Below are 23,715 nucleotides of genomic sequence, written 5' to 3'. Positions count from 1 at the left end.
ATCCACATCTCCTGCCTTTAGAAGTCTTAATCATTTTGTGGTTGGCTGGTTGGTTGGTCAGTCAGTCCATTGTTTTTGGACCACAGACGTATTGGATTAGATTAATCATTTCTTTGATTTATGCCACTCTCCTCAGTAGTCCATGCATAGCTGTGTTTTATTTATATAGCAATTTTTATCGGATAATACACATCCGTGAGTCACCACCCAACCTAATAGCTAAGACATTGACAATTAACCTTCATATAAAATGCCTCCCCATTTCTTTCCCCTGCTTCTCTTTCCCTAGGATCACCAATATTCTGAATACTATATTCCATATAGTACATGATATATATTTATGTTCTTAGGGAGTTGATATATTTTTTAACTTTATGAAAGGTATATCATACTATATGCACTATTTGGGGGATTATATTATGTTGTGTATAACTTGGGGGGCCGGTTGCTGTGTAATTGGAGATCTTATTACCTAACAAAACTAGGTACTCACAGTATACATATACATATACATATATGCACATGTATATATTGTATATATATTTATAATGTAGAAGCTACATAAAACTATCCAGTGTCTTTAACTTGAGATATATCTAAATGCACTCTACCTGTATATTACATACTGAAGATCCATTCATTCAACAAATATTTTTAAAGTACCAACCATGCGGCAGGAGGTATATTGTGCTGATACATCCGTGCAAAAGCAGAAACACTCCTCTCTGATCGCATGGAAATAACATTGCATAGAGAGAGACAGACAATAAATAAAATATGTAAAATACATGGGATATTAGATGATGTTAAGTGCTAGGGAAAAAAACAAATCATGGAAGGCCTCTAGGGACTGGGGTTTGGAATTTTAAATAGGGTGCTCAAAAATGAATTGAGGGTGGGGTGAGTGGGGCGAGTCTTTATTCACTCAATGATAGGGAGGTAACTTGTGATAGCTAAATCAGAACAGAAGTAAACTCAGGGACACCTGGGTGGCTCAGTTGGTTAAGCCTCCGACATGGGCTCAGGTCATGATCTGAGGACCTCACGGTTGGACTCCCGCATGGAGCTCTGTGCTGACAGCTGGGAGCCTGGAACCTGCCTCGGATTCTGTCTCCCTCTCTCTATACTCCTCCCCTGTTCGCTCTTTCGCTCTCTCTCGCTCTCTCTCTCCCTCTCAAAAATGAATAAACATTAAAAATTTTTAAAAAAATTAAAAGAACAGAAGTAAACTCTTCGGAAACCCCCACGCTCAGCCCATTATGTCTGTGCGATGACAGGCTCAGTCGGTATGGATGGCTCTGGAGACACAATGCATTTTCCTCCCACTTTTGTTACATCTGACCATCTACTGTGCCGGAATCTCCGTGCATGCGGCCGCCGCACCTGAACGCCTTGCGCGACCACCACTCACGGGCACTTTGCCGGCCGCGTGCATGCACCGCCTTCGGGCCTCTCACGGGCCCGCCGGGAACGCGCGCGCGTGCCCGGCCCCGCGGCCTCTCGGCAGAGACGCGGCCGGGAGGGCGGCGCGCGCCCCGCTCGGCAGCTGCTGCGGCGGCTGGTGTGGGCGCTCACGTCAGGGTTGGGAGGAGAAGGGGGTTCGTGACGAAGATAGAGAGACATGAGGCAGCCCGGCAGGAAGCGAGAGAGTTCGGTGGCGGAGTGAGTTTTAGAAACGCCCGGCGAAGCAGGACCTGAGCCTGCGGGTGAGCTTGGCCGCCTGGGCTCCTCATCTCCTCCGCGCGCTCTCCTGTGTCCGCTTTCAGCACCCCGAGCGGAGAACAGTTCCCGGCAGCCTACAGAGCGGCCAGGGGGCCACAGTGGCCGGGCTACCTGGAGCCTTCCACCCGGCTCAGGGGCACCGTCTGAGAACACACTGTGCACGCCGTCTTCTCCCCTCTGTTGGTGTGCAAGTAAACACGAGGGAAAGCATCCGGCGGCCTCAGGGAGCCCTGAAGAAGCCGAAGCAGAATGTACCAGGGACACATGCAGGTAAGACATTTCCACCGAACTGGAAAGAAATCTTGGGGGGCTAATTTAAGAGCAAGGTGGCTCACTAAGTTATTGTGGTCAGGCACTGCCTTCACACAGTTCAACAAGTGAAGTGGTGCAACATGACCATGACATTTCTGTCCAGTAAACTAGACAGTTTTCTGAGGGTGGGAGAAAGGGAGGAACCGCCTCGGAACTTTGATTGGGGAAGTTTGTTTTCTGTGCATTCCCTGAGCCTGTTTCTTTAAACGAGATCAAGGAATCCAAACAGAGGAAACCTGGAGATGACTGTGTTTCCGTTGTAATCCTCTATTGATGCAACTCGGCATGTATGTCAACTGAAGGGCAAACAATAATAGAAAGACAAAGCTTTTCCTTTACCATCTGCAAAGGTTTCTTGACAGAACACTTTGCCACTTTTGTATAATTTTTTAAAGTGATAATTTTTTAAATGGTTTGTGCTGTATTTTCCCCCTTCAGAGAGTGGGACATTGTCACCTATCTCTACAGTCACAGGATGACTTGGGAGGATGAATTTCAAACATATGTCCAAGAGACTCTAATGTTTTTCAGGGAAGATGCTGCCTCTGGTTGTTAATGCTCATCTGAGCTGAGCCTCTGCTTCTCTCTGATGCACTCTACTCTCTTGGGAAAAATTATTTTAACCTTGACTTCAGTTCTCATTCACATGGTTGGTTCTTCCTTACAAAGGCAGCTGTACACTTTGGGGGAAAAAAAATACTAACTCAGCTTCCTAAAGTATGAACTGAGCTCTTTTTGCTGTTCTAAATGCTTTAGTCATCAGGTTTGATGTTTGGAGTTCCTTTCTATTCCAAAGATGGTCAAATATAGTCATCATATGTGGTATCTTCACACTAGTGTAACATGTGTGAATATTGACGATGTTGCTTCTGTGTCTTTGGAGCAATTGAAAATAGGTAGATATGTTATTGCATTCATAATTTAGTATTACCAAATATTTAATTTCTAAGTCTGTGGGGAAATTCTCTTAGACTGTAATTTATTTTTATATAAAACGGTATAATCAGTGTCATAAGTTTTGTAAGATTTCTGAATCAGCACTATCAGAATTCCAAAACCATTTCCCATATTACTGACATCATCCTGTTTGAAAATTATTAATGGAATTCTATCACAGTTGATGGACAATAATTAGTCACTGAAGTATATTTCTAAGTATATATAATAGATATGGTCTACATGTTTCTTATTAAAGCTACGTTAATTGGAAAGTTTAACAACAAAGGAGCATTCAAACATTCAGAAATGTTGAAGTCAGACTGCTGAAAAAATTAACAAAGGATCATTACTATAGTTTTATGTTTCATATGTCCCTAAGAATGATACTTACAATTTTCTATATTATCTATTTATTATCCCTAAGCAGTTTCTTCACTGGAGTAAAATAGGAAGGTTTTACTGAATAGTGTCAATCTTCAGAAAATTGCTCATTCACACAAAATTCACAATTGGTTACTTGGGGAATTTACAAAAACTTTTCACATTATTTTTTTGTTGTTTAAAATATGTTTTTGTGAATGAAGAATTGAAGCAACAGTCTGGTAAATCCAGGCACCCAAAAACAATTCTAACCCAGTTTTCTGAATATTTCAAGGGAGGATGTTAGTGAAACTTGAATCACCTAGAACAATGTCTGAGGGTTTCATTTTACTTTGGAAGAATAAACAATATGTAAGATTCTGCACATGCTCCCAACTTCACGTTTTTTTTTTTTTTTTTGCTTGTGCACTACTGTAACAGCAAATATGATGGCTTGCAGTAAAACTCACAAATCTTTGCTGCCAAGCTTAACTTGAAAACATTACTAAATAAAGACTGTAATCAATATGCTTGCCAAAATTTCAGAGCACAATACTTTTTTTCCCTATTTACTATTGACCATTAATGTTAAATATAAAGCTTCTATGGCTTTAATAGTGTAGTAGCTATTAAATGATATATATGATCATCTGAGTGGGATTTCCTCTTCCCCAGAAATAATGCCTATTACAACCTGATTTATAATATTTGCTTACATTTGAAAAGGCCAGTCTCATTCCCAGAGAATAGTATTGAGCCTGTAGACAAAATCTCCATTGTGCTGATATATTCAGGGTAAAGAAGCCTTCCTTATCAGAGATAGCACCATCTTTCTGTGTGTCCCTGATGGTAATCACAAAGGAGCAGACATATCGCCCAAACACTCCAAAATTTTAATTTTTAATTTTTTAATTTGTGATTAAAAATCTGAATATTTATTTGGTAAATTGGACTAGGAACGAGTAGATTTACTAACACTTCTGCCAACTTTGGAGTTCATTTGAAACACTGGTGTTACTTGGCTGATATCTTAAAATGAGAGTGAAAAAAAACATTTGCAATCATTTGCTGTGCCTTCTAATTCTTCTCTTTTCTGTAGAGATTCTAAAATAAAATGTTTGTAAATAGGCAGTCTTGAGTGGGGAAGGTATTCACAAGAAGCCTTAAAAAATAGTTTAATTTAAAAACTCCTGGAGTGCCTTTGCTTTTACAACTAAATGATTTTGTAAATAAAATCTATTAAGTCTTTCACATATAGCTAATTTTCCAGTTTACCATAGAACCTGAATTCATTTTAGAAGCCACAGACTTTCAAAAGCATACTCTGCTAGCACCTTTGAAGATAAAAGTTGACATCCATTGTAGATAGATAAAGCAGAGCATGGCAGCATATATTTCTTGGTTTCATAGTAAATGCCACAGGTATATTTCTTAGGAGCAGGGCCCTAGAGTTGCACTGTTTTCCAACTGCCTCACTAGTTATTTCCAAGGGGAATTTATCACCCAAGCAACTTAAGCAAAGCTCGTTTCCTTAGTGACTATTTTAGATTTACTTTTTTTTTTCCATTTGACCAAGAGGGCCACTGGTGATTAAATATATTTTAGAATCAGTTCAGACCAAACTCTTTATTCCTATTAGATACCCTTCAGTCTTAATCCTTTCAATACCTCTGTATGCTCTGTACTGCAATGCTTATTTGTACATGTGCATGTGAATTAACAGTGCCAATTAGAGCAAAATAATTACATGTCTCTGAATATTTCCTTAGCCAAACTTTTTTTTCTGGGAAGGTATAAATATAGACCAATGTAATTTCAATTTTGAACTGAGGGTTTTTCTTTTTTAATGAAGCATCCTCAGTAATGCTTTTGTTATAAAAGAAAATTATTTCAGAAGGCAGTCAAACAAAAAATCTAATTGTAATTGTAACTGATCTTCATTATGAGCCTTCTAAACCAGACTTTTTTTTTATTTACTTAAGCTGGCTGAGGAAACATTCCACATCCTCTGGCTTCACAAGACATTAACTAAAGAAAATTTAAGTGACAATAATTGTAAGATTATTAACAGCTCTAAAGTAGCCGTTTTATTTGTTTTCCCCAAAGGAGTTTTGTGTTTGTATTTATTTTTGACATTACTTAGCTTTAAAAAAAATCTTCATGAAGGGGAACAGGTTGGGTAACATGAATAATGCTAATAAAGTAGATCTGGCCACAGGAGATTCATTTAGTTTCACTAGAAACAACAAATATAAGAAGCCAATCCAAGATAAGATTATAAAATGTTATTTCAACATCTGTAATAGTAGTTTGTCATAATTGAGACCCTCAAGCAAAACTGTAAACTAAGTAATATTTGTCATGGGTATTTCCACTTCTCTAGAAGATCCATTTTCTCTTCCTTGATGCCACCATTTTCTATCCTATGTCATTCCCTTTATCAACCTTTTGCTAACAAAGATATAATTAATACTAATACACCACATATACACATACACACACCCTGCAGTGGTATTTGCATTTTCAGAGGAGAATCTTTGAAGATTAGCTTGCTGGAGGGGATGTTTTAAAGAAAATGAGGCAATGCTGACCTGAGACTGGGGTTGGTTGTTTTGGTCAGATGTAGCTGCTGCCTTTCCCTTTCCCCCATCTCAAATGGCACCTGCCCAACCTCCTCAAGGTCTTCCTATGAATGATAATCAGCATTAATACTCATTTATTGAATGAATGTATAGTCTGAAATAGTATTAACTAGAATTCTGCTGAAGGAAATACATGTGCAGTGGGGCTCATGCTCAAATTATGACACAAGCTCCAGCAAGATGTTGAAGTGCTTTCTGATATATTTATAGCAAATCATGCTTATATGGGAGTAATAGTGAGCTTCTAACACTTAAAATTATAATACTTATGGTATAATATTGATTAACCTGAAAACATCATTCCCCAGTCATACTGGCCAACAGTTTATATAATACACTTACTAAAAGACACACAATATGTTCTTCTGAGATTTTGTTTATGGTTTATAAACATTCTTCCTAAAAACACATGTTTTAAGGAAAAAACCTCCAGCACATGAATGTTTTGATTATAACACATTTTTAAAGTAAAGACTAAGAAAAAGTTAGAAGAGAACTTGTTAATTTTAAAATCTTGAATCTCTAGTATTACTACAGCCAACCTAGGAAACATTAAGGTGTGATGTATCACATGTAGTCAAAACATCTGGCAGTCTCCTTTTTCACACTTTTCATTGAGATCACATGTTGCCAACACAGGCATAAGCTAGAGCTGTTTAAAGGTTTTATATTCTAGAATTAACTTCTTGATGCACCCATGGAATAACTAGTGTGCATTTCCTGCATTACAAGTGAAGGTAAGCCCCACTTTAATGTTTCCTTATTAAGAGACTTAAGTCCAATCTGAGTGTTTTGTGGCATCTAAACATGCTGTAATTTCAAATACACTGATAGAGGAAATGGGGTTGCCAAGTTTCTGAAAATGTATCACCTTTTTATAATTAAGAATTTATTTACTACAGCATGTAACCCACGTATCAGGTACCAAGACCAGAGTGCTATGAATTAAGGGTTACATTTCTGTTAATGACCCCTTCCTTCATCTCCACCTTACCCATTTCCACCCGTCTTCCCTGTGCCATCTCCTTTACTAAGGAAACCAAATTGAAAACTTCTTTCCCCATTCTATTCAGAAAGATTTTTGTGTTTTATATATTAGCATATTATACAGGAAGATAGTTAATACCCTATTGGTTAAATATCCAGATCATTGCTGAGTGTTGAGACCTCAGAGTATAATATAACACACTGCCAGTGTTGTCTTAGTATGTCATTTTTGACTGATCTTTATAAGTGCCAGTATACTACTTCTATTGAAACTCCATTAGATAAATGACCATTATTATTCTCCGTGTGAAACTTTACTAAAATGATCATTCCTATGTATAATTTTTAGGCAATCACTGTTAGAGATTGCACAGATGAAAAAAAAGTGAGCTCATTTAGAGAGGAAGAGGCTAGTTATCCACCATTTCTTCAAGAGTAACACATAGAAGCTTGCCAGCAGCTCTGAAATGGAGGGAACCTGAGCCAAGTGGGAGAATTTGCATTGAAGGTGCTTACAGAACTCCCCCAAACCCCTGCTCATGCATAGATTCCTCTGAAAAACAATAAAAACAACAACAACAACAGGAAAACCCTGCAAGTGGGACTTGGTGTAGTGAAAAAAATTTTTTTTCCAAATAGAATGCCATATGGTGATCTATAAAGTCATGAAGATTCCAAGAGATGATTGGTGTTGTAATGCCAGAAATCTACCTAGGTAACCACAAAATTCCCACTCTCACACACCCTCTTAAAATTTGTGTATTTTTTAAAGCAACTGGTATGGTAGAGGAATTCAAACCATTTTATATGATTAATTATTGAAGGAACTGGAGATGTTTAGTTTGGAAAGTAAAGACTCAAAGAGACCGCGATGACTCTATATAAATGCTTGAAGAATCATTATGCAGGAAGAGGCTAGAATTGTTCTGTATGGTCTTGAGGGTTAAAACTGGTATTGTATCAGGGTGAAATGAAAATTCCTGTGATAATAAAAAGACCCTGGATACATTACCCAGTTGCTACTGAGTGAGATGCCTGTTTGGAGATGGACAAAGCCTAGAACGAAGGGAAGAGAGCTGAAGGTAGGCATGGGTCCCTGTGCACACACAAGCTTCTGTTCCTAGGCCATTATGCCTTGTGGGAAAAAATCCAATAAAAAGCACCATAAGATGGTATATGTGTTTGTGTGTGCATGTTTGTGTGTCGTGCCAAAAATAGTTATAGTCGAAGTAATGATCTAAAATAATCAAAATTCATGATATGCTGGGAGATTAATTCATGGCTACCTAGAAGTAGACAGAGCCATGCCAGTAGGCAAAATGATCAAAAGTAGTAAAAGGTCAGAAAATATGGAAGCTCTTTAAGGAAAAAAGAGACAGGAAAACATTTAAACATCATGAGAAGACGAAGCTGCTGGAGTTGTGAAACATCTTTTTACCTCCTTTCACATGGGTGTTAACTGTAACATGCATGCTTATACTGAATAACATCCTTTGGTCACATGGGAATGTAACATCTGATTGGGCAGGTGATTATGTGCACATGAAACACTTGGGAGTTTGTTGGAAATGCAGAATCTCAGTTCCCACCCCAGACCTACTGAATCAGAAATGAAATTCCTCAAGATACCCAGTGATTGATATATATATGTATGTATATATATGTGTGTATATATGTATATATATGTATGTATATACACATACATACACATATATATGTATGTGTGTGTGTATATATATATATATATATTTTTTTTTTTTTGATGTTTGAGAAGCACTTATCTGAAAACATTTACATAGAGAACAAGGCCTGATTTGTTTCACTGAGACCCTAGCAAAAAGCTTGATTCTTGGGTAGCTTTCTGAGATCACAGAGACATGATGGTGTCCCTGACAGAGGGGCTGATAAAAGCAACTATCACAATTATGTTTGAATAGAGTTTCCTCCTTATATCAGTATCATAACCTCCACCCAGTTGGTTGTAGTTTTTCTGTCTGGAGAAAACACAAAAAACCGATTATATTCCACCTGAATAAAACAAACCTTCAAGTAGCTAGAGAATTATCATGTCCTCATCCCATTAAATCTTTTCTTCTCCAAGATAAACAACCCAGTTCACTCAATAATTTTTCATGATGACATTTTTGATGTTTTAATGGCTCCACGAAAGTATGGCCCTCTGAGCAAGATACACTACTCAAGATGTGACCTGACCAATGCCAAGCCTGTGAGACTGTTTAACTCTTGGGAAAGACATCTATTCAGACAGCTTTACGATCTCTAGACTAAATTGTTCTCCAAATTGTTTTGATGTTTCTATTCTCTGAATAACTTGGGAGTTATCTCACAGTTGCTAATCTTTATACCAGAATAATCTTGGATCCAAATGTCCTCATTAGAATATTCTAGGTTAACAGTTCCTTATGTCTACAACAATTGCACTCATGTTCAGTTTTGGGGTCATAAAATCCTGAGTTTGAAAGACTCTTGAAAGTGTTGTGTTCAACCATCTCATTTCACAGATGATGAAATTAAGGTTCAGAAAAGTAAAAAAATTGCTCACAAAGTCCCACACAAGTTAGCAGAGCTAGCACTTGAGGGAAAGCTGCCTTCCCCCAGTGTGCTATTTCCATTAAACTATTTTTCTTTATTTCGATATTTATTACAAGCAAAAAAAATCTAAGTGAAAAATAAACAGTATAATAAACTACTCAATATCCCCAAATATCTTGGTGTTTAGCATTTAGTCACAAAAATTGATATTTTTCTGCTTTTCAGTTTTAGTCTATTTGATATTTTATATATTCAGTTTGGTAGTCATTTGGTTGGCAGTGGAAGAAAGTCTGATCTGTGCATGTGTTTTAAAAGTGGAATGAGGCACGGTGAAAAGTTGTATCATTTGTTAAAGGTGTTTCTCCTTGGACTGACTTGATTGACCATTTGAGTAAACTGGTTGGAGTCTTGGTGGTTTGATAGGTTCTTGGAACTAGCTGCCTAAATATACAAGTTAATCAGCCTTGGGGTTCTTAGCTATAAGCATTGGAAACCAGCTCTGGCTCATTTAAGCAGAAAAGGGATTTATGAAAAGTATATATTGACAATTAATAAACATAGGAGGAATGATGAAAATCAAAAAATCACCATTTTGCAATCCTCATAGTAAAAACTGATTCAAGCAAAAATGATAAATGGATGCTGAATCTGAGCTGAAGAAGGGGGCAGTTCGAGGAGAAACAGGACATTTATATAACATCAAAATATCAACCATCTAAATTACAAGAGAAAAATATAATAACTTTTCAGTGAAGAAATTGGACAACATCCTAAGTAATCAAAATCAACATCACCAATATGGTAATCATCTGCATATTATCTCTGGATGTGATGCCCTGAGAAGGACACAATATCACTCATATAATATTACTGCTAAGAATTAGCAACTTGAATCTAATCATGAGAAAATCTCAGACAAACCCCAAATGAGGGATATTCTATAAAATAAACAGATTATTTCTTCAAATGTGTCAATATCTTGAAAAACAAGGAAAAACTGATATATTTACACATTAAAAGAAGACTTAAGAGATATGACAAGTAAATGCAATATATGATCCTGTGTTGGATCGTGGACTGGGAAAGAAAATTGTTATAGAGCACACTGTTGGCATAATTGAAATATGAATATAGACTGGAGATTAGATTAATATTAGTGTTACATTTCCTGAATTTGATAACTAAACTGTGGCTGAGTAAGAGAATACCCTTGTTTTTAGGAAATACATGCTGCAATATAAGGAGGTAAAGGGGCGTAGTGTATGTAACCTACTCTAAAGTTATTTAGAATAATGTAAATAATACTATGTATAATATAATTACATAAAGAGAGTGAGAGAGAGAGAAACAGAGAAAGAGAAAGAAAAATATAGGAAATGTTAAGAATTGGTAAATCTGGGGAAAGGGTGTTATGGAAGTCCATTGTTCTATACATGCAGTTTTTTTGCAGCTAGATATTTTTTCAAAATAAAAAGTTTCTAAAAGTGTTTTTTTTTTAAGTACATTGGGGCACTCACAGACTTCTAGAACTAGGCTTGGGATGGAGAGACCAGGCATCAGGCAGGGCACAGCCTCAGTCAAACCTCAAACCAGGCTAGTGCAGACCCCACTGCTGTCCTCACAGAAAAGAAACCTCAGTTTGCACCCTTATACCCTAGACTTGGGCACTGGTTCAGCTGCTCCTTACTGCTGCTGCTTCCATGGAAACCCCTGTTGGATCTTCAGCTGCTCCCCCACCCATTTCCAGGATGAATTCTCTACTGTGACTGCTTCTGTGTGCCCCGAAAATCCCAATTCAAAGTGGGGACAGATGTGGCTGGTTGGTGGAGCTGAATCACACATCCGTACCCTATTTGCAAGGTAGTTTGGAAAAGTGCATATCTGCTTACCACCAAGACTCCAAAGGTAGGCGATTTTCCAAATACAGAGTTTATTTGGGAAAGTTAAAAAAAAAAGTCAATGCCCACTATTACATGTTATAGATATTGCTTGAAAGTAAAATAGATGCCTCTCTATATTGACTTGACTAAAGTCGAGTCTGCCTTCAGGGAGAATAGTTAAAAGAAAATAATTTTCTTTAAGCTTTTGTTTGGTGCTGCCTGCTATTACATGCAGGCCTATAGAATACAGTAAAACTAGAATATATTGGTTTATTAAATCATGCAGCAAAGAAAAACAGAATGATCCCTCCATCATCCATCAATGTCCATCTACTGCTCACTCCTATTCTTTTTGAAAAATTGGAAAGAGCTCTGTGAAGGATTTAGTAATTAATCAGGGAATTAAAATACATATCATGTACTTTAGTGATAAGAACATTTTTTCTCCATATGCAGGAATTTAATGTGGAAAACTGGACACGTTAGTGTTTCATATTCATTCAAAGGATGATTATAATAAAAATGCCCTGTGTATTTGAGTCTTTAATTACTGATATGCAATCTATTATATAAGTCTTTAGTAAGATATATGTAAGACAAAAAAAAAGTGTTCTTAAGCTTGAGGCAAGATTAAATGAAAATAGAAGCTTAGAAATATAAAGGTCTTTAGAGTTCATATAGCACAACTTTGTCACTTCATACATGAGGAAAGTGAGGGCTAGGTCTTGATGGAATTAGTTGCCTCTCCTCAAAATGGAAAAAAAGTATGCTGAAAGCCTTTTGATGGCATGTATCATACATCACTTAATAATCCTCATACCTGAAGAGGCACAACATACTTGTGCTCCAGGATCAGACAGCCCCAAGTCCAAACCCTGGCTTCCCTAACATATTGTCTGTGTGATCTTGCTCTAATAATGTACCTTCTCTAAACCAATAAATGTACCCATACATTGTGATGACTTACTCAGGATTAGCTCTTTTGTTTTTATGGAACTGGCAAAGTGTTTTCTATACATTGTGTGTGAAGGAAGTGGTTCTGCCATAGCAGTGCCTGTCATAATTGGTTGTCTGCAGTAGTGGCAGACGCTTGATTTTCTTGTTCTCTCACTGTGTTGCATGTCTTTTTCATTTCCCCATCCCAAACGCTTGCCTTCTGTACACTGAATATTTACTCGCCCTTCAATATTGCACTTAAATGTTATCTCTTCAGTGAGTGCTCTTCTGTGCCCCCACCAGTGTTCTCCCATATTCTCCCACACAATGCAGAATTAGCGATCTCCTCCTCAATGTTTCCTTAACATCTTAAATTCATCACTAATACAAATAATTACCATATAGCTTTAATTACTTGTTTCTGTCAATCTCCCCAACTAGTAAGCCTATCTGTGGCAGCGACTATATCCAATATATCTTTGTATTCCTGGAGACTATTAGAATTAGGTACATACTATTAATGTAGTATTTACTGAATGAATGAATGAATGAATGAATGAATGAATGAATGAATGAAATACTGAGAAGAGTCCCTTACTGTCCTGAATAAGGACTCCAAAGTGCGATTGGGATAGTCTTCCTGATTCTAAGACACACACACCCAGAATCTGGTCTATTCCCATGATTTTCAGGAGTGAATGCATATGAAGTGAAGTTTCCACACACTTGAAAGGGAATCAATTACAGGGAAACCTTATAAGCCTTATAATTAGATTGCCACTGTAATTAACCAACACTCTGCTGTCAAAGCAGTCTACGCAATTTAATGGGTTCAAACCCTTTAAAGCCTAAGGACAGTCTGGAGCTGCAGACTTAGAAACATAATAGATTCTCCTAATGGTTTCTAACTATATCTATAAGTGACCAAGGTCATTTGGAATTAGAATCCATGCCTCTAAGGTTCTAGACACCTCTTCACCAGCTCAGAAAGTTGTCAGCAGAGATTTTGATCATAGTGCTAACACACACACCCGTGAGACCGCTGAGATGACAGAACATCAGTTAGAACTGCCCTAGGAGGCCGTCATTTGCTTATACCCAGTTGTAAGAGGTTGCTTATACCTCCAGACCTCACCTCCCCATTTACACACACACACACACACACACACACACACACACACACACACACACACATACACACACACACATTATTCCAAGGATCCAAGGAAGGAGCTGCACTCACAATGGTCATCCAAGGGACATGTCAATTTTGTAAGACTGTCTGAATATGGAGATCTTCTTATGTTTCCCACAGTTATTTTCACATGGGAGCCTGAGATATGTAGGAGCAATTCTTCCCATCAGGTACAGGGTAAAAAGATTGAAATATTACATGTCAAGCTTTCTCTAATAAGAGAGAAGAAATAACTATGCCAGTGATATGTGTCCCACTTCTGATCAGATTATAAAAAGGGATCTTCCCTGGGGAGCCAAATACATGGACTCTCTTTTTTCCTGGAGGACACAGTCTCACACCCAGTCACATGATTTAGAAAGTGGAGTTAGGGGGTTGGATTTCAGACCTGACTTGTGCCCTCTCATCCAGACATCCTTGTACAACCAATATGTACAATCATATGTATGACTCTGAAGAGGGTCTCCTCTACAAACATTCTAATCTGTGGTGTGTGTGTGTGCGTGTGTGTGTGTTTGTGTGAAGGGGCATGATGAAAGGTGAAGAAGTGAGCTCTATTTTATCAAAGATATTCAAACACAGATTGGATGTGGGTTTACTAGTCTTTATGGAAGATGGTTGGCTTAGAGGATTACTGGCTTTCCTTCCAGCTCTAGGATTCTATTTTTATCAGGCCCTTAATTAGTGATACAATACATCTCTGAATGTTGGTCAGGGCAGATTTCCCCAGTTCACTAATAACCGTATCTTGGAAAATAAATTAAAAGGCTTTGCTAACATCAAGATACTTGTTATTTCTTATGAAGTCAAAGATCAACCTTCCCTAATACTTCAAGGGATGTACTGCTTGGGAGGATCCTGCCATACCTCTTCCCCTACCCTTATTCTGCAAATGACAAGAGATATTTTTCTACAAAGCTATCCTCAATATAGCAGAACTCTCAGCTATGATAGAATACTGATTATCTCTGCTACAATAGTCACATTTTGTGAAAGCCTTATAAAAGTTAATCTTTAGAATGCTTTAGTGAGGTTGGCATAAGATAGATATTTTATCTTTGTTATGCTGATAGAATGCAACTGACAAGGTTTGAGTGCCTCACCCAAACCCCTACATCAAATCAGTTGGGAGACCAAAATTTGGGTCTATCTGGTTTCTTTACTCTATTTCTTGAGCCTACATAGCAAATTCAGGTCACATCTCTACATAAGTACCTCACCTATTCCAAACTGACTCAACTAACAGTGAGGGTACAAAAAAAGATTTTGCAAGTTTTCTGGAATATTGCATGGTCTTGGAGGGTAGAAATCTCTGAGGCATTCTTTCTGTCATTTATACAGGACAGGTACTAAATCCATACAGCTTTATCAGTTCTCTGAATTCAGCATCTGCATATATTTATTTAGTACCTTGAGAGTACCTTTGTGTGTGATGGGGTACACTCTCCTAGTGGAGTACAGAGCAGCTGTGAAACATCCATATTTTTGTACAGAAAGCCTCCCTAGAATCAAAATACCCAGCAAGCCAGGAAAATAGCGAAGCTGTGGGATTCACCAGAGCTCAGAAGCCCAGTGTAGATCCCTCTGTGTTGCATGTATAGAAGCAGAATCTTGGGTTGTGTGTATAAATTAAGCCAAGATGTCCCCCCCTCCAAAATCTGTCACTTACCTAAATATTTAAATTTTATGTTTTACTTTTTATTTTATAAAAAATTCAAGGGGCTCCTGGGTGGCTCAGTTAGTTGGGCATCAGGTTCTTGATTTTGGCTCAGGTCACGATCTCATGGTTCATGGGATCGAGCTCTGCATGGGGCTCCGTGCTGTCACACAGAGCCTCCTTGGGATTCTTTTTCCCTCTCTCTCTGTCCCTCCACTGCTTGCATGTGCATGCGTGCACTTTCTCTTTCTCTCTCAAAAAAAAAAATAATAACAATAATAAAAAAATAAAATAAAATAAAATAAAATACGTGACTTCAGTATTGAAAAATTAGTCACTGTTTACTTGGGGGAGGTCTCTTATTTTCTTCCTCTCTTAGACATCCATTTTTTCAGGGAACGAGCAAATTCCAGCCTTGTTTAAAGAGAACTTCTAAATGGCAAGATCAAGATTACTGTGAAGGAAATATACATAGCTCTTACTAATCTCAATTGATGTTAAAATATCTGTTTAAAATGGAGACACTGCAAAGCATAAGAGACTCTTAAAAACTGAGAACAAACTGAGGGTTGATGGGGAGTGGGAGGGAGGGGAGAGTGGGTGATGGGTATTGAGGAGGGCACCTTTTGAGATGAGCACTGAGTGTTGTATGGAAACCAATTTGACAATAAATTTCATATATTGAAAATAAATAGATAAAAATAAAAAATAAAATAAAATAAAATAAAAAATAAATAAATAAATAAATAAAAATAAAATGGAGGCACTGGTCCCTGATTTCTTGAAATTGATTTTGAACTTTCCATTACTTTAGGAGCAGAAGGTCAAAATTAACATTATAAAAATCAGAATGTGATAGTATTGATCAACTAATTCAATGTAAAATTAAAAGTACCAAAATAAAAGTCATAATTTCTTTCATAGTTGATTTTATTCAAATTAATCTTTCAGGGATCAACTCCCAGCATGTTCATGTAATTTTTCCCTGGTTTCAGAATCAATGATAAAAGAATGTAAATGTTCTGTGTTATGTAAAGGAAGCATTAACTAATGTTCTGTCTGAAGAGTTAAAGTACAGTCTTTTGCACCTAGTTTGTCAAAAGTTATTTTAGCTGTAGCTTGTACTGTACATAATTCTGCCATTTTACTTACTTTTTAAACTAATTCTTCCATTTTTAAGAAATGGATAGTCAGCCTATTTGCAGGTAAGGAAATGTTAAAGTAGCTAAGCTGAAAACATAGTTAATCTGGCATCTGTGCTCATCTTAAATATATATCTACAAACAAGTTATTTTTTTCCAACTAAATACCAGTATCACTAACTGACCTCTACCTGGTCCAACCCAAAATCAATATGTCTCAAACTGGATGTGTTATCACCACCAACAACCTCCCATAAAGTCTGCCTCTTCTCTTGTTTTCCAAGATTGTTTAATAGAACCACCATCTACTCAGTTACCTAAATTAGAAACCAGGAGCCATTCTCTCCTCTTCCTCCTTCATCCTTACTCCTCTTTCTTTCTTACTCCCAGAATCAAATCTAAATGTTCTAGCCCTTGCTTCCTAATTCACTCCTACCCTGCGCTGTCTCTCCATCCTAACAGCCATCATCTTAGATTACTTTATCACCCTTACCTAAAGAGTCACTCTGTGCCCCCCCACCCCTGCCTCCAGCCCCACAGCTAGTCCTTTTGCTCAGGGTCACATGTATTCTACCACTATCTTTGCTGCAGCATTGATTTGATCATATCACTCCTCTATTTAAAGTCCTTTCAAGGTGCACCATCATCTGTAACAATGTTTTTCCAAATGCAATCTTTTATTGAATTGTTATCTACAATATTTGTTTAAAATCCAGATTCTTGGACCCCACTGCAGCCCTATCGAATCAGGCTCCATGAGAGTAAGGCCTGGGAATTTTCACTTTAACACTGTGCAGGTGAATTTAGTGCACACTGAAATGTGAAAACACTGGCCTCCAGAATAAGATACGACTTGAAGGGCCCACTTTCTGGCATTCTCATTTACAGCTTCCCCATGAGCACTCCGGACCCTAGTCTTGCTAAATTTTGGTGTTTCCCCAACTGCACCTGTGCTTCCATGTCTCTGGCCTTCTGTAATGATGTTCTCTCTGACCAAAACACTCACCATCTCACCAGCTTGGTTAATCCCTCTTCATCCTTCAGAACTCAGGTCAAGGGTTATTTCCTACAGTGAGTCTTTCCTGAGTTGCCAGGACTGAGGTAGATACCCTCCTCTATGCTTTCTTACACCATGTGCTTGTGCAGACCTGTGTCTTACCTCCTCTCACCCTATTCTCTGCTGAGTTCCCTTGGCTGTGTCTTGTTCATTTTTCAATCCTGGTGCCTAGCACAGAGCCTCCTTATGGTGAGTGAGCAATGCATGTTGGATTAAGTCATGAATCACTGAACTAATTCATCTTTTAATTAGCCTAAATTCATCTATTCAGTTTGATTTAAACTTCTGAAGTTTCTTGTAGACCAGTATAGACTGAACATCTTATCTGGGAACTTTGCAGATAGAATTAAATTAAATTATGAAAATGAACTATAAGCATACCTCATTTTATTGCACCTCACTTTATTGTACTTCACAGGCATTGTTCTTTTTACAAATTGAAGGTTTGTAGCAATCCCGCATCGAGCAAGTCTAGTGGTGCCATTTTTCCAACAGCATTTGCTCACTTCATGTCTCTGTGTCACATTTTGATAATTCTCACAATATTTCAAACTTTTTCATTATTAGTATATTTGTTATGGTGATTTGTGATCAGCGATCTTTGGTCTTACTATTGTAATTGTTTTGGTGCACCACAAACCATGCTCATATAAGACAATGAACTTAATCAATAAATGTTGTGTGTGGTCTGACTACTCCACCAACTGACCATTCCCCTGTCTCTCTCCTCCTCCTTTGTCCTCTGTATTCCCTAACATGCACAACAGTATTTAAATTAGGCCAGTCAGTCACCCTAGGATGACCTCTAAGTGTTCAAGTGAAAGGAAGATCACACATCTCTCACTTTAAATGAAAAGCTAGAAATGGGTAAACTTACTGAGAAGGGTATGTCAAAAGCTGAGATAGGCCAAAAGCTATACCTCTTGCACCAAACAGTTAGCCAAGTTGTGAATGCAAAGAAAAAGTTTTTGAAGGGAAATTAAAACTGCTAGTCCAAGTGAACACATGAATGATAAGAAAGCAAAACAGCCTTATTGATGATATAAATCAAGTTAGAGCAATATGAATAGAAGATCAAACTGGCTACAATGTTCCCTTAAGCCAACACCTAATTCAGAGTAAGGCCCTAACTCTCCTCAATTCTATGAAGGCTGAGATAGGCAAGGAAGAAGCAGAAGAAAAGTTCAAAGTTAGCAGAGGTTGGTTCATGAGGTTTAAGGAAAGAAGCCGTGTCCATAATATGAAAATACAAGGTAAAGTAGCAAGTACTGATGTAGAAGTCACAGCAAGCTATCCGTAAGATCTAGCTAGAACAGTTAATAAAAGTGACTACATACACTAAATAATAGATTTTCATCATAGACAAAATAGCCTTCTATTGGAAGAAGATGCCATCTAGGACTTTCATAGCTAGAGAGAAGTCATTGCCTGGCCTCAAACTTCAAACATAGGCTTGACTCTCTCATTAGGGGCCAGTGCAGCTGGTGACTGTAAGTTGAAGCAATGCTCATTGACCGTTCCAAAAATCTTATGGCCCTTAAGAATTATGCTAAATCTACTCTGCCTCTCTCCTATAAATTAAACAACAAAGCCTGGATGACAGCACATCTGTTTACAACATGGCTTACTGAATATTTTAAGCCCACTATTGAGACCTTATGCTCAGAAAAAAAATTCCTTTCAAACTATTACTGCTCATTGACAATGCACTTGGACACCCAAGAACTCTGATGGAGATGAACCACAAGATTAATGTTTTCTTCATGCCTGCTACCACAACATCCGTTGTGCAATCAAGGAGTAATTTTGACTTTCAAGTCTTATTATTTAAGAAATACATTTTGTAAAGCTATAGCTGCCATAGATAGTGATTCCTCTAATGGACCTGGGCAAAGTAAATTGAAAACCTCTGGAAAAGAATTCATCGTTCTGGATGTCATTAAGAACATTTGTGATTCATGGAAAGATCTCAAAATATCAACATTAACGAAGTTTAGAAGATGATGACTTTGAGGAGTTCATGAAGGAAGTAACTGCAGATGTGGTAGAAACAGCAAGAGAAATAGAATTAAAAGTGAAACCTGAAGATGTGACTGAATTGCTACAATCTCATGATGAAACTTTAACAGATGAGTAGTTGAGTAGTTGCTTCCTATGGATGTGCAGAGAAAGTGGTTTCTTGAGATGGAATCTACTCCTGGTGAAGATGTGGTGAAGATGGTTTAGAATACTACATATACTTAGTTGTAAACAGTGGTAGGATTTGAGAGGATTGACTTCAATTTTGAAAGAAGTTCCACTGTTGGTAAAATGCTGTCAAACAGCATTGCATGCTACAGAGGAATTGTTCATAAAAAAGGGGTCAGTCGATGTAGCAGATTTCATTATTGTATGATTTTAAGAAATTGCCACAGCCCCTCCAACCTTCAGCAATGATCACCCTGATCAGTCAGCAGCCAGCAACATCAAGACAAACCCTCCACCAGCAAAAAGATTATGACTTGCTGAAAGCTCAGATGATGGTTAACATTTTTTAGCAATAAAGTATTTTTAATTAAAGTATGTACATTGTTTTATTAGACATAATGCTATTTATTACACACTTAATAGACTACAGTATAGTGTAAACATATTTTTTATATGTACTGTGAAACCATAAAATTCATTTGACTCACTTCATTGCTAGATTCTGCAACCGAACATGCAAGATCTCTAAGTAATGGCTGTATTTCCTTTAAAAAACATTAATCCTGGCATGCCTGGGTGGCTCAGTCAGTTGGGCATCTGACTTCGGCTCAGGTCATGATCTCGCAGTTCGTGAGTTCGAGCCCCGCATCGGGCTCCATGCTGACAGCTCAGAGCCTGGAGCCTGCTTTGGATTCTGTGTCTCCCTCTCTCTCTGTTCCTCCCCTGCTCTCTCTCGCTTTTAAAAAAAAAATAAACATAAAAAAAAATTTTTTTTAATCATTAATCCTGAGTAATGCATTCAAATGTCTGTCTGATTAATGAAGAAGGGTGGGGCAGGTGTGAGAAACCAAATAAAAGGAGCCAGTGGGCAAAAAAATTGGATCCCAGGACTCTTTTGGCCTAACTACTATAGGATTTGGGGAATTCCTTTGAATCTCTGAGAGTCCCAGTTTTCTCATTCACAAAATAACTAAACAGAATTTTAATTTTTCCCCAGTACTATTATTTTATTATTCTAAACCAAAATTTAGTAAATTAGCATTTTGAAATATTTTAATGGAATAAAAAAGTAAGTTCAATAAATTATATATAGAGTTTATCATATACATATGTATATATATGACATTTGATTTTAGGGGAAAAAACTATTGATCCAACTTACCAAAACATTAAACCAATACTATATTTACTTTTTTTCCTGCTTAGTTATAATATTTTGTCGTGTGGGTTTATATTTGCATGATTTACTTATTATATGAAATGATAATCATCTATTATTCATCCCCATGAATTATATTGCTATGAGTGAAATGAATATCATAGCATTATTTGGCTGCATAGATGACTTTCACATTTTCCTTATGGTTTTCATAGACAGGGGAAAAATTTTTGAAGGAGGTATTAATTTAAGTTATAGCATTCCCTATCTGTGTGACCTTGGACAAATTTCTTAACCTCTCTGAACATCTCAAAATAGAAAATTGAAGCATGCAATAAGTCATACAAAAGCTTAATTGATTTCTGACTCTTGATAATAAGAACACAGATTTGTTGCCAAATTCTAATACTAGATTCTCTGTTTAAGAAATACCCTTATATTATTGAGGGTGAAAATGGGTTGTTCACAGTATTTAATTAACATGGAGTATCTCATTAAGGCAGTGACTAGCACTTTTTAAAAACTCTACAATAAGATTATCATAATGAAAATTAAACCTTCAAACTAATTAATGGAATAAGTTGGTTGCAGTAAAAAAGTATTTCTATGCCCTTTCATCCCTCTGATTTCTTCTATGAACCCCAAAGAAATGTGGGTATGGTTGTGCTGTTCACCTGATACAGCGCATCTATAATGGGAATGGGAAACTAGACCCTAAAGCTATGTTTCCACTTTGTATCACTAAAATTGCCTTTTTGAAAATTCAAAATAAGCTGACCTCGTAAGTCAAAAGTAGAGACCAGAAGCTAAAACTCTAACCAGAGGGGCGCCTGGGTGGCGCAGTCGGTTAAGCGTCCGACTTCAGCCAGGTCACGATCTCGCGGTCCGTGAGTTCGAGCCCCGCGTCGGGCTCTGGGCTGATGGCTCAGAGCCTGGAGCCTGTTTCCGATTCTGTGTCTCCCTCTCTCTCTGCCCCTCCCCCGTTCATGCTCTGTCTCTCTCTGTCCCAAAAATAAATAAACGTTGAAAAAAAATAAAAATTTAAAAAAAATAAAAATAAAAAAAAATAATAATAAAACTCTAACCAGAGCCAGGAGCTCCCTTTTATAGGAAGCTAGCAAATTTAATATCTCAGGGCAGTGAAAGTTTCTGACTAATATTGATTTTATTAAAGAACAAAAAAAACTTGATCAAATAGGAGGCATACTTAACAATCACACTTGTACTCTAAAAACACAGAGACTTTAGAGTTCAAATTCTTCACTTTACTCCCAACTATGATTCCATATGGCCTAACATAGCCTATTTGAATCATTCCATGGCCCTGTCCAGAGCTTGTTTGATGCTATCCCACTTAGTAATGAAAAATTTATTTGTCATTTTTTCCCTCTCACTTCTCACCCCCCATGCACACAATTAAAATAGACACCAATGCATAGAGCTAAAAGAAATGCTTTCTAAATATTGACTATTTACACATGACTGTAAAATGTAATTGGTTGCACTGATCTCTGTGGCTCCAAAATGCCTCTACTAGAGTAGTCCAGAAACCCCAGCCCTACTGTTCTGGATCATAATGAAACTCCCTGACAACTTGAACAAACTGAATTTTTGCAAGTCTCCACGAGCCATCCCAGAGGCAGGGGGAGCCCTTTGAGAAGCATAGCAACTGGATGTCACCAAACAAGACAGGCAGGCGTGGATGACAGGCTTGTTGGGAACTGTCTAAATGTTGTACTTCAAGCCTTCTGTGAATTGGAGTGCTGCTTTTCAGAGAGGCAGCTAATCTCCTGTTACAGTGAACAAGGTCTCCAGGCCAACAGAATCTCTTTTCCTCCTACCTAAAAACAGACCAAACAAAAGGCTAGTTTGGAAATAACTGCACAGTCACAAATGTTTTCATTGTTTTTAACCAGAACTTTTTACTAAAAAAGAAAAAAAAATCATGTTCTGATTTATATCATAGTTTATATTCACAATACTGTGGTCAAGTCAGAAGGACAGGTCATATCACTAACAGAGGCACAGATTATTAGTTACTTGCCATTTCTGGTAATTGTCGGTTACAATGGTTAGTGGTAAAGCCAGGACTAGCCTCCCAATGCTTGTATGAACTACACACTGCCCATATTGGTTCTAGCCCACTCAGTAATAAGGTTAGCAGACCTACCAAAGGATAGAAAAAAATTGAAAGTATAAAACTAGTTATAATTACAATTAATGTATTTTTTATTTATGAGAGGAATACAATATACAGGTGCAAAATCAGAACACTACCTTTAGAGGTAAAGGACATTCTCATGTAATATATATGTTCCATACAGCACCTGACACACTATACAACCATAACAAATATAAATCACTGAAATCCAATTTATTTTCTGGCTACACTCCCAGGAAAGCTTATCTGATTTCCAAGCTGTGGGTGCTAAAATAAAATCTGAGAAACACAGAGCAGAATAAGAAATAGATCTCTTCTGCATATCTGCTTTCCACCCAACCTGAGTCCTCATTATTCGTCTTACTTTTTCTTTATTTTGAATCCTGATTCCCTTCTCTATACCTAAATCTTTTATGCAACGTGCATATCCAAGTTTTGTTGATGGAAGTAAATGCCCACTTATTCATTTATTATCAAATATTTTTGAGCATCTTCTCTTTTTATAGAAACAAATCTTTATAATCCCTCTCATGAGGGAATGTAAACTCTATCTGAAAAGATGCAAGAAAACTTGCATATACAAAGATCTGATTTAAATAAAATAAGAAAACAAAGAACATTCACAAGACAATATAATTAAATGTGGAGTATATGGAAAATGAGTATTTAAAATATGACTCAGTTGTGCAGGACGTATAGAAGTAGCACACTCAGTCTGAGAGGAAATTAATAAACTATATATGCAGTGTATTGAATTAAATATCAAAAAATAGTCCCAAGACAAATAGATTAGTTTTTTTTAATTCCTCTATTGAAAATGGCAGCT

General features: G+C 37.3%; 1 protein-coding gene across 7 annotated transcripts in view; it reads left to right on the top strand.

Annotated features, from left to right (window-relative positions):
- Positions 1-1,651: 1,651 nt before the first annotated feature.
- Positions 1,652-23,715, top strand: part of PEX5L (peroxisomal biogenesis factor 5 like) — a 231,150-nt gene continuing 209,086 nt past the window's right edge. For 6 of the 7 annotated variants that reach the window (XM_086674792.1, XM_086674786.1, XM_086674783.1 and 3 more), the window contains exon 1: positions 1,653-1,992. In XM_086674792.1, coding sequence (XP_086530918.1) covers positions 1,972-1,992 — 21 coding nt within the window. In that variant the 5' untranslated portion in view covers positions 1,653-1,971. Of the gene's footprint in view, positions 1,993-23,715 lie in introns of all 7 variants that reach the window. The other variant, XM_086674787.1, reaches the window with a different exon arrangement.

This window comes from Puma concolor, chromosome C2 (assembly GCF_028749965.1).
Source record: "Puma concolor isolate L17-30 chromosome C2, mPumCon1.1.hap2, whole genome shotgun sequence".
In the NCBI taxonomy this organism is placed as follows: Eukaryota; Metazoa; Chordata; class Mammalia; order Carnivora; family Felidae; genus Puma; species Puma concolor.
Note: the sequence above shows the minus strand (reverse complement) of the source record. Positions and strands in the feature narration are given on the sequence as shown.